Source organism: Aquarana catesbeiana, linkage group LG07 (assembly GCF_042186555.1).
Source record: "Aquarana catesbeiana isolate 2022-GZ linkage group LG07, ASM4218655v1, whole genome shotgun sequence".
Lineage (NCBI taxonomy): Eukaryota > Metazoa > Chordata > Amphibia > Anura > Ranidae > Aquarana > Aquarana catesbeiana.
This window is the reverse complement of record NC_133330.1, coordinates 322918239-322930946: the sequence shown is the minus strand read 5'-3', so window position 1 is coordinate 322930946 and position 12708 is coordinate 322918239. Positions and strand designations below refer to the sequence as shown.

The window sequence follows — 12708 nt, the reverse complement described above, 5'->3', positions numbered from 1 at the left end:
ACATTTCCAAGACAATCTGTAATGAGCAAATTTAGCACCCCCTATGAAGAATAATAATTATATATATATATATATAATGCCAAGGGTCAATGCTGCTATAAAACAATGCAAGACTTGCAGACATATTTATACAGGGCAGAGGCATTATAAGCCTGGGTGAGCAACTCACAGCCTCTGACAATAAGCAAAAGCTATGCAAGCCGAGTCCTTTAAAACCAAATGCTAAAATACAGCAAAATCAATACAACATCAAACTGTAATTAAAAGTGACACAGTAATAAAAGCAGGAGCAGAGAAGTCAACATAATAATGAAAGGAAATTTCCCACAGGGAAAGTAATGGAGACTCCACTGCCAGCTCTTCCATCTAAATATTTCAGGTGTCTTGCTCTCATATTCATCCAATGGCTTTAATACTTTGAGTTACTCACCCCAGGAAAAGAACTGTAGGTTGTCAGATGTTGACAGGCTCACTACCTCTGCTTGGAATAAACTTCCAGTAGAGGTAGTGAGACAGTCAACAGTAAATGGCTTCAAACATACTTGTTAGAAACATAGATCTTTACGCAGACAAAAAAGTTAATGAAAAAAAAAAAAAAAAAACACACACAATAAGAAATTCAAACTATGTATTAAAAAAAATAAAATAAAAAAACAAAACACACACACACACACACACACACCATGGGCAGACGCGATGGACTACTCAGTCTTTTTTCTGACGCCACGTTTATATGTTTCTTATTGTATACTTCTGATGGGTCAGTCACTACATTTATCAAATCCCCCCCCTCCAAAAAAAAATAAATAAATAAAGCAGAGGCCAAAAGAACTAGTCCCTAGAACTGCCTGTAGGCTCCCTGCAGCTGATCTTTTCACCATTATGGACTGTGATGAGCAGTCAGGAGAGGTGGGGTAAGCGCAGATCCAAAAGAAATGCAGAAGCACTGCGAGTATTCAGGTACAGCTTCCTCTCCAGCAAGGAGAACAATAAACAGCATTGGAGGAACATTACCAAATCTCACACCAAATCTGGTGAGACTAGCAGACAAAGGCAGCAGTGCCTTGGATGATTTCACACTGCAGATAAACAGCTATGAGGACACAGGAAGTTTTCTGCTATTGCTATATTATACACACACACACACACACACAGTATCTCACAAAAGCGAGTACACCCCTCACATTTTTGTAAATATTTTATTCTATCTTTTCATGTGACAACACTGAAGAAATTACACTTTGCTACAATGTAAAGTAGTGAGTGTACAGCTTGTATAACAGTGTAAATTTGCTGTCCCCTCAAAATAACTCAACACACAGCCATTAATGTCTAAACCACTGAAAACAAAAGTAAGTACGCCCCTAAGTGAAAATGTCCAAATTGGGCCCAATTAGCCATTTTCCCTCCCTGGTGTCATGTGACCCATTAGTGTTACAAGGTCTCAGGTGTGAATGGGGAGCAGGTGTGTTAAATTTGGTGTTATCGCTCTCACTCGCTCATACTGGTCACTGGAAGTTCAACATGGCACCTCATGGCAAAGAACTCTCTGAGGATCTGAAAAAAAGAATTGTTGCTCTACATAAAGATGGCCTAGACTATAAGAAGATTGCCAAGACCCTGAAACTGAGCTGCAGCACGGTGGCCAAGACCATACAGCGGTTTAACAGGAGAGGTTCCACTCAGAACAGTCCTCACCATGGTCAACCAAAGAAGTTGAGTGCACATGCTCAGCATCATATCCAGAGGTTGTCTTTGGGAAATAAGACGTATGAGTGGTGGCTGGTGCTCAAAAATTTTGAAAAATACTGAAAAAAAAACCAAAAACAAAATACATCGCAGCCTCACTGTGCCCATCATATGCAGCTTCTGTGAATATCATATACAGCCTCTGTGACACCCACCCAGCGCCCCCCCCCCACTCCCCATCTGACCCTATGGTGGCGGGTCAGGCGACGGCTCCTGCATCCTCCATCGTTCTCTCTCCTCCTGTGCGTGTGTCTTCTTCCTTCTGCTAGGCGTCCAGAGTGCCTCTGCCTTCAGACAACCAGGTGACGGGTATTAGACTCATGCCTCCTGATTGGCTGAGAGGCGGATCAGTGTTAGAAAAGCGAATATTCATTTGCTTTGCTAACACACCTGGGTGGACTGCGAGCGCAAAGCGTTCACCTTTTTTGAAGCCCATTAGAGCCTATGGCTCTAAGCAGGTGCTTCAAACCCCCCCTACGCTGCCGTAATTCAGCCAACCAGCGCCCGAAAAAGGGTCTGGATGCCTGAATCGGGGGGTGGCTACAGCGGCCATGGATAGATTCATGCAATGCATGAATCTATCCATACTACACAGAGGGGGTGGCTGGAGAGAGCCCTTAATGGATGCACCGCAACTGTATGAGTGCTGCCAGAGGCTGAAGGGGTGGGGGTGGGGGGGGGGTCAGCCTGTCAGTGCTCAGACCATACGCCGCACACTGCATCAAATTGGTCTGTATGGCTGTCATCCCAGAAGGAAGCCTCTTCTAAAGATGATGCACAAGAAAGCCCGCAAACAGTTTGCTGAAGACAAGCAGACTAAGGACATGGATTACTGGAACCAAGTCCTGTGGTCTGATGAGACCAAGATAAACGTATTTGGTTCAGATGGTGTCAAGCGTGTGTGGCAGCAACCAGGTGAGGAGTACAAAGACAAGTGTGTCTTGCCTACAGTCAAGCATGGTGGTGGGAGTGTCATGGTCTGGGGCTGCATGAGTGCTGCCGGCACTGGGGAGCTACAGTTCATTGAGGGAACCATGAATGCCAACATGTACTGTGACATACTGAAGAAGAGCATGATCCCCTCCCTTCAGAGACTGGGCCGCAGGGCAGTATTCCAACATGATAACCACCCCAAATGTAAATATTGCAGAATATACAGCCTCATGCTACATAACTAAGCTCAATTTCATGCTGAATAAACTAAAATATTAATGTATCTTAAATAGAAAACTATCTTTAGATAGATTTTTACTCCAAAAAGCATTTTATTCAAATTAATTTTATAAAAAAAACACAAAAAAAAACAGATTTAAAAAAAAATAAATCATTGATTTTTATCCACATACATACATACATACATACATACAGGCTCAGCAGGCCGGTCACATAGCAGGAGAGAGAATATAGATCAGTAAAATGATTATATAGGTTATAAATGTTTTAAAAGCACATTGGAACACGCACACTGCCATTGCCTAATACTTAGCAGTGGAAAGTCTGTTTTGGCACCTTCAATTTAGAATGTTCAAGAAATGAACAGAAAGGTGATGCTCGGAGTAATTTATCCCATATCTAATGAGTGAAATGCTGCATATCCAAGAAAAAAAACTTTCATTAGGATCAGGATGAAGCTGAACTCCAGGCAAACAATAAATGAAATGTATACACAGGAGCTGGTAAACTTGTCAAAGGATTTGTATGTCTGTCCATCCAGTTCTGAGATCTACACAGCTCTGCCACACAGCACAGGAAACCTTCTTTTCCCTCTACTACAGTTCAGTAACACTTACAGGTCCTTCCCCCAGCCTGTGACTGGACAGTGAAAGGAGAAGCAACACGCCGATGACTCCTCTCATTCACTCTGCTCTCTGCTCCTATTGGAGAGCACATAGGCACTGCAGCGCAAATGCCCGAGATGTTGATATCAGTCTGCTGCAGGCAGCAGGAAGCATTTCCTCTTTCTCCCTAAAGCTGCTTTCACACTGCTTTTACTGTGCTAAAAACTCAATCCTGTGAAATTCCACGGGACTCTTCACACCACTGTACTGCCGGTGTAGTGCATTTTGAAAAGTCCTGCACGCTGCATCTTCGAAAGTTATGAAAACCACACCAAAAACACAGGTCCCCATTAAAATGATTAGAAAACGTGGCAACACCGCACCTGCGTTGCATTTATAGTGCTCTTTGAGTCACATGTTCAAGTTTCACAGGTGCATGTTGGGTAATAAGCACCCAGAAAATGCACTGGAAACGCATCAAAAATGCATATGCATTTTTGCAACGGAGCAGTCTGATCGCAGCCATAATAAGACCAGGGTTTTTTTCTGCGGCAAAGCAATCCCAGCACCGAATGTATGTTGTAGCAAGAGGTGCTGTGGGGTGTGCTGGAGGGTCTATTGATGCTGGCTGCTGGGGAATCTATTGTTGCTGGAGGGGATCTATTTTTGCAGGAGAAGGGGGGGGGATAATTGTTGCTGGGGAACTCTATTGTTGATGGGGGTGGGTCTTATGTAGCTGGGGGAGTCAAATCTACTGTTGAGGGAGGGGTCTATTACTGCTGGAGGGTCTATCTATTGATGCTGGCTGTTGGGAGTCTATTGTTGCTGGGGGGGGGGGGGTCCATTGTTGCTAGCTACAGGGAATCTATTTTACTGTCTCGTCATTAGCAAATTCCATACAAATTACTTACAGTGGATATAAAAAGTCTACACATCACTGTTAAAATGTCAGGTTTCTGTAATGCAAGAAAAAAATAAATAAAAATGTAATTATATGCAAGGAAGCAGGGTCACCTCACAACAACAGTGAAGGACCTCGGATTCAATCGCGGAGACCATGAAAACCTGCTCTGTCAGTCTCTGGAAGTGGAGGGGCCTGACGGGGGACCAGGGGCTGGAAGCTGCCGATCACTTTTACGACTTCTGCAATTAGTAGGCAGCCATGGTTGGGGTAGCTGTATGGCAGGGATGTCTGAAGATCCTCACCAGTCCGGGAATTCCACAGAGTCCAGCTCAAGAGTAGATAAGAAGTGCGGGAGGTCATCTTTGGTGCGTAGGGTGACCTTCTTGCCATCTTTAGTCACCTGTAGAAAGAAGGGAAAACCCCAGCGGTATGTCAGGCCTGCTTCCTGGACAGCAGCCAGTAGGGGGCGGAGTGCCCTGCGCTGCATGAGGGTACATCTGGAGATAACCTGATAGAAAGATAAATGTGCTCCATCAAAATCAAAAAAGGGCTTGCCACGCATTTTTTACATGATGCGGTCTTTAAGCGTGAACTTATGTAGCTTACAAATGATGTCTCTGGGATTGTCCACATCCTGAGATGGAGGTCGGAGTGCTCTATGTGCACGATCGATCTCAATGGGAGCAGAGGCTGGTAGTTCCAGTATTTCCCTAAAGATATCCACCAGAGTGGGGATAATGTCCCTGGAAGCTGTGGCTTCTGGCAGGCCCCGGATTCTGATATTTGCCCTCCAACTGTGGTTTTCCACATCATCCACCTGACATAGTAAAGTATCAATTTGCTGATCCTGCATGAGACATTTAGACTGTAACATGGTAATAACAGGGAGAGCTTCCTCAATGTTCTACTCTAAAGATTCCACTCTGGCACCCAGGTGTGAAGTATCAGCCTTTACGTGTGCAATGTCCTCTGTGAAGGCCTTCTCTACCCTGCTAGTGAAGCGCTCCAGGTCCTCTCTAGTGGGGAGGGACAAAATATGGCATCTGATGTCCTCATCCCCAAGAAAGTCAGGCAATTCAGAGCCTCTATCTGGAGATGCGGGGGAGGTGGGGGGCTGATTCAGGGAACCGGGGAAGCTGCAGTCTTCTGGAGCTGAGCTGCGGCATGCTGGGAGGCTTTTGCGGCTTTCTTGGCCTTCCTGGTCGGCGCCATCTTGGAAGCCTCGCGGCCTTGCCCCCGGGTTCCAGGGTAGTTCGAATCTAGCTGTCCCTGCCGCGAGCGGTCAGTCCGTGGCGGCTGAGAAGAAAGCCGCTGTCGCTGGGACATTGGAGGAGCTGTTTGAGGCAAGAGTCCCCCTCCGGAGCTGTGCTGTAAGCGGCGGTGATACCAAGCTGAGGCGATACACGTTGTCACTCCTTCATAGCCAGGACACGTCGACCGATACCTTTTAACAATGAGATCCCTCTGATGCTTTGGGAGCTCTCTGCGGACCATGGCTTTTGCTGTAGGACGCGACTAAGAAAAAGTCAGGAAAGACCTACTAGAACAACTGAACTTTATTTGGGGTTAATCAGAGGCACTTTAAATGATGGCTGGTGTGTACTGACTACTACTTAACATGAGTTTGAATGTGATTGCTTAATTTTGTAAACAGCTACATCCCCAGTTAGAGGGTGTGCAACCACATTATTATTTTTTTTTTATTTTTACTTTTAAATATTTCAGTTTGTTTTTCAATTGAGTCGTACAGTTTATAGGTCACATTAAAAAGGTGGAAAAAGTTCTGAAATTATTTTTTAACATCACAGAAACCTGACATTTTAACAGGGGTGTGTAGACTTTTCATATGCACTGTAGCATCACAAAATAGTACTTGGTTCTGTAATCTCTAACTGGGACGGTACTGGGAGGTGGGTAGGGGGTGGAGACAAAAGATAATTCAGAAAAGGTGGTGGTGGGGGGGGGGGGGTCCTGCACCTATTTTTTGAGAAAAATAATGCACAGGCATCAAGATTTAGGCTCCATGCACACTGAAGCTCATAAACGGCTGTTTATGGGAGTTTGGGCGTTTTTTTTTTTTTTTTTTAAAAGCCCATAAACTCCCCTCCATGTTATCCTATTTGTCCATGCACACATGGACGTTTTTTGATGTTCATCAGCAGTGGAGTTAATGGGCTGTTTTCTGAACGCCATAAAATCGCGTTCAGGAGTCATTTTTCTGACCACAAAAAACGCCCAATGCTCATAAATGCCAATAAACGCTCAAAAACGTGGCTCACCAGCGTTAACGTTTTTGATGCATTGAAAAATAAAAATATTTTTAAAAACGCTAACGCGGAAAAACGCTAAAAAAAGATAATAAACGCTATTTCAAAAACGTTGAAAGACTCACTGCAAAGCTACTGGCGTTTTTATAACTTTATTTTAACGTCCAATGTGCATGGAGCCTTACAGGATTTTGTCATGTCTGAGCTGGCATCTCAGTTCAGGGAGTGGATGGAGGCTCTGGATGATTCCTGGACAAAGATGGTTCCAACATTCTGGAAAGAAAATTCATTGTCAGAGGAAGGACTGTGATATCTAGGCGTGGTAATAAATACCTGGAAATGCTACACTTATACATTACCTAACCTATACATTCTATATCATATACGCCCTTAACATGAGAAATATGATGATGGGTCAGCGTTCACCTCCCATTCCATATGAAGTTGAAGGTCATTATTTGCAGGTTCCCCATGTGACAGCCTTAGGGCCAGACACAACAATTTCCTGATTCAACACAATAAAAGCCGCCGAGCGCTGAGTATGGGCTTCCTGTGTAAAGTGCTGTAATTGACACTCCCGGCTTTGAAATGAATGCTGGAATTTAAAGAGAAGAAAAGGAAGCTCATGCTGGAGCACGTTATTTGTCTTAGCAATACAGGATGACAATTAGGAAGTAAATAAAGTCAAAGATGAGAAAAAAAAAAAATTACAGTTTCACTGAAACAAAAAAGATCAATGCTCTGGTTAGCTGGTTTCCAGGAAGAGAAGAAAATTATCTTCAAGTCCTTATTCTTAGCTCAGTCAAGTCCCTTCCTATTACTCTCAGCCTTCCCCAAATCTCCAAATTCCTTCTTTCTTTTTTTTTTTTTTTTTTTTTTTTTTTGCTGCTGTGATCCAACTTTTTGTTAGAGGGTGGCTACCAGTGACGGACCTTCCATTAGGGGTGCCCCCCCACCATCCATGTGTCCGGCCCCCTAAACTACATGCAGGGCACTGGACACATGGATTCCAATGTTTTCTTTTTTTTGTAGCATGTGATTAGAGCCAGAGGCTCTAATAGGCTTCAAAAAAAGGTGGGCTCTGATCCCACCCAGTTGTGTGACAACAGCAAATGAGTATTCGCTGTTGTCACACCGACTCTCCTCCCGGCCAATCAGGAAGCGGGTTAGAGACCCATTTCCCTGATTGGCCGAAAGGAGAAGCTTCCCAATTAACCTAGGAGGAGGAGGGAGGAGACGCATGGTGGAAGCCGCTGTGATGCCTGCAGGGGAAGGGGAAGCCTCCACCCATCACTGTTTGCCACCCCCCCAAAACTAATTTTTACCACCAGCCGCCACTGGTGGCCATGTTCATTCTCCATGGTCTCACAGTACGTAGGCCACTCCTTATGTTATGTAGCCACCCTCTCCTGCTCGCTCCTAACATACACTATGGACTATGGGATTTGTAGTGCACATGACCACAACTAATATGCATTGCTCACTTCCAATAAACAGACGTTAGAGGGAAAAAGGAGAGGGAGTTCATGGAAAATGTTGCAAGGATCATAAAAATAGATTACAGGACAATCAAAGTGTAACTTCACTTTTGCGGAGAAAAAAAAAAAAGGCATATATAACTGCGACACAATGGGCGGGGGGGGGGGTTGATTTACTAAAACTGGAGTACACAGAATCTGGTGCAGTTGTGCATAGTAACCAGCTTTTAACTTCAGCTTGCTCAATTAATCAGTTGCCGACCGCAGATATATTGGGGCAGGTTGGATCTGTTGAGCAAAACAACGCCCCCAGTGTCTATTACATGAAATGCAATAGACTCATACTCTTTCCATTTCCGGATGATGGATTGAACAGAGCTCCGTGACATGTTCAAAGCTTGGGATATTTTTTTTTTTTTATAACCTAACCCTGCTTTAAACTTCTCCACAACTTTATCCCTGACCTGTCTGGTGTGTTCCTTGGCCTTCACGATGCTGTTTGTTCGCTAAGGTTCTCTAACAAACATCTGAGGGCTTCACAGAACAGCTGTATTTATACTGAGATTAAATTACACACAGGTGGACTCTATTTACTAATTAGGTGACTTCTGAAGGCAATTGGTTCCACTAGATTTTAGTTAGGGGTATCAGAGTAAAGGGGGCTGAACACAAATGCACCCCACACTTTTCACATATTTATTAGTAAAAAAAAAATTTGAAAACCATTTAACATTTTCCTTCCACTTCACAATTATGTGCCACGTTGTGTTGGGCTATCACATAAAATACATTTATGTTTTTGGCTGCAACATGACGAAATGGGGAAAATTCCAAGGGGTATGAATACTTTTTCAAGGCACTGTATATGTGTTCGGCTAGCTCAGAACAGGGTGTAGGGGGGTCCATCTGTATACAGCAGGTAAACTAAAGCCGGCAATAGACAGATCGAAATTTGTCAGGTTCAGCGGTTCATTGTATTCCGATGGTGGGGAAACCTCCTGCTGCCAGAATACAATAGCGCAGCGTGAGGGATTTCCCCATCAAACACAGTCAGTGTGAATGGGGGAAATCAAGCAATTTTATTTCCTAAATCTAAGGTAACATTGTTACATTTTGAGAAGGTTACAATGGCAGATTTACTTGAAAGCTATGGAGATGATTTACTAAAACTGGGGAGTGCAAAATCTGGTGCAGCTCTGCATTGTAACCAATCAGCTTCAGACTGCAGCTCGTTCAGTTAAGCTTTAACAATAAAACGTGGAAGCTGATTGGTTGCCTATGCAGGGCTGCACAAGATTTTGCACTCTCCAGTTTTAGTAAATCCCCCCCAATTGTTGGAGTGTCTCTACACTAGGACCTAATTGTCATCACAAAATGTAAACAGTCTCATGCTGTGTACAAGAAAAAAAATGGGAGTTCAATATTAACATTTGTTATCCATTGATAACAAAAATATATTTTTTTAATTTTTTTTTTTTTTTTTTTTTAATTAAAAAAAAAAAAAAAAAAAAAAAAAGGAAGGGAGACTGAGATAAGCCTCTTTAAGATTGCAGAAGCACAATGGAATGTGACACTGACAACTAATACTATAAGCTATCTTAAAATAAACAATTTTGCTAAATATTTAGCAAGCATGAATAAAAATTGCAACATAGTTACATAAAACATACATACATTAAACACAGACTGCATTACAAATCAGCAGTAAAGGTCAACATCATCAAAACAAACAAAACAAAAACTGCCAAATCCTTAGAGCCCATCAATACTCAAAGTATACAAACAATAAATAGATTGTAAACTCTCATGAGCAGGGTCAGCCAACCCACTTGTCTAGAACTGTAGAGAAACTGTACTGTCTGCCTTTATTCTGTAAAGCGTCGCACAAATTGTTGGTGCTATATAAATCTTGTATAATAATAATAATAATAAAATAACGTAGGAAAGCATTAAAAACAAAAGTGTCTGTCCTACTTTTCTATGCCAGGTATGCAGACCAAAAACGTATTTGAATAATCATTTACATTTTTTGAGGGTCCCCAAAAAAAAAAAAAAAAAAAAAAAATCTATAGTGTTATTCACAATGTATTCCTTTCTTTTACTCTGGTTTAAATATAATGTATGATTAATATGTTTTTCTTGTTTTTGTTTTGCACTCTGTGTGGCAGCCTATCAATGGTGTAAATGTATAAGGGCACTTTCACACTGCGCAGCGTCGGGGGTAAAGCGGCGCTTTACTGACGTTTTTGCCACATTTTTCGTCCGCTAGCGGGGCACTTTTAACCCCCACTAACGGCCAAAAAAAAAGGGTTAAAAGCGCCACTACTTTGCTGGCGCTGCCCATTGATTTCAATGGGCAGGGGCACTTTAGGGGCGGTATATACACCGCTCCTACGGCACCTCAAAGATGCTGGTTGCAGGACTTTTTTGAGCGTCCTGCCAGCGCATCGCTCCAGTGTGAAAGCCCTCAGGCTTTCACATTGAAGTAAAAGTAGAGGCGCCATTTCTAGCGATATAGCGCCTCAGTGTGAAAGGGGTGTAAAGCTTTCTTTGAAGGAATTGGAACCGATCAGCTGAGTTCCCAGAACAGCTAGAGCACAATGTGCTCTCCTGCTTAGTGTGGTCAGTTTTTAATAGGAAAGCAGAGGAACTAGCAGGAACAACTTTTTTCACATAAAGGATCATACAGAGATAGAGAACACAAAGAGAACAGGAGACTTCCTAATTCAAGTACATGGTACAGCAGGCACATATCAGGTATATGAAGTGTTGGGGTGACATGCACTTTAAATAAAATCTGATTACAATAATAATATTAAATACACACACACACTTTCAAATTATATGCAGTTTGATCAACTATGGTCAAACAGCATAATAAAAAGGAAAATAAATGCATAAAAACAGACAGAAATTGATACTGTTAATAGGTATAAAAAAAATATATAATAAAAAAAAAATAAAAAAATCAAGAAAACATAAAATGTGTTAGCCTTGGTTTTATCTGTGTCATGTATACAGATAAAAATTAAAAAAAAACAAAAAACTGAGTCCTGCTTTTATTTGTGTTATGCATACAGATAAAAATATAATAAAATATTAAAAAAAAAAAAAAAAAAAAAAAAAAAAACACACACACACACACATAAAATGTGCAAGTCCTGTTATCTGTGTCATGTAGGCAGACATTTAAAAGGTAAACTTTCTATTTGGTATTTTTTTTTTTTTTTTTTTTTTTTTTACTAATAAGCATCTTGCTGTAAAGCAGAATATGAAAAAACAAGAAGTATAAAAATTAGACACAAAAAAATAATAAAATTACAAATACCCCTCCCCCCAAACAAACAGGGCTTCAAAGCACTGCAAACTCTCCGCTAGGGATTGGAGTACCCTGGGGGTGGGGGGTCTTATAACAACCCCTAAGTGGTACTCCTTTTGTTTAAACTCATAAATTAAAGTGCCGGTAAAATAAGAGACCATACAATGAAAAAAAAAAAAAAAAAAAAAAAAGAAAAAAGAAGATCATAATCAAAACGTACATGGGAAATAGAGTCTGGTTAATTAAAAACATAAGGTATGGTCTGAAGAACATGAATACATAAGGAGTGCCTGCAGCCAAGAAAGGGGTTCCTACAATTGGGGTATGGGGAGTAGATAAGGGGGGTTGTATAGGGGGGGCTTAGATGAAGGTTGTGGATGTTTTTAGTAAAGTCCCCCATTGGGGGGGGGGGGGTCAGCAGGACATTAGTACATAAGGAGTGCCAGGATTGGGGGATCCTACTATCGGGGGTAGATAAGGGGGTGTATTTAGGGGGGCATAGATAAAGGGGGGGGGTCTGGAGGAGTGATCACAGGCAGCCCACCCTTCCTGGTGAGGATCCTCCAACAAAGGCAGGATGAGGATCTCACATAAGTTACAAAGTAAACTTTTCTTCTTGTTCAGGAAAGTTGCCCGGTGCCCCCCCCCCCCCTGTGTGCCGGGGGAGGGGGGGTCCCGGCTCCCCCGGTCAGTTTTAGGAGGTTAGGATCCGGGCCGATCCGGGAACCCCGGGAGAAAAGTTTGTTGGAAGCCGCCACTCACCGATCAGCCCCCCCACCAGGAATGCCAGCACTTGGAAGATGAGGAGGACGCCGCCGACCAGGCACAGCTTCTTGGTGCTCATATTCTCGATGATCGCCCCCGCCATGGCTGCCAACGGAGCGGAGAAATGCCGGAGAGAGCGGAGAGAGAGCGGCTACCGACCGAGCCAGACTGAGAGCTGCCGCAGCGTCACGTGACCCGCCCGCCCGGCTGTGCTGCACCTCCCCTGCCTGCCTCCCCCTGTCCATATACTGCAGTGCCATACACTGACCAGCACAGGGATCACCTATCAGCCATACACTGACCAGCACAGGGATCACCTATCAGCCATACACTGACCGGCACAGGGATCACCTATCAGCCATACACTGACCGGCACAGGGATCACCTATCAGCCATACACTGACCGGCACAAGGATCACCTATCAGCCATACACTGACCGGCACAGGG

The 12708-nt window shown here is 43.1% G+C and overlaps 1 protein-coding gene across 1 annotated transcript in view; it reads right to left on the bottom strand.

Moving 5' to 3' along the window:
* The window catches only part of WLS (Wnt ligand secretion mediator), an 81061-nt gene extending 68590 nt beyond the window's left edge, over positions 1-12471 (bottom strand). Inside the window, exon 1 of the mRNA XM_073593767.1 lies at positions 12258-12471. Within this exon, the coding sequence (XP_073449868.1) occupies positions 12258-12363 (106 nt within the window). The 5' untranslated portion in view covers positions 12364-12471. The remainder of the gene's footprint in view (positions 1-12257) is intronic.
* Between the last annotated feature and the right edge of the window lie 237 nt (positions 12472-12708).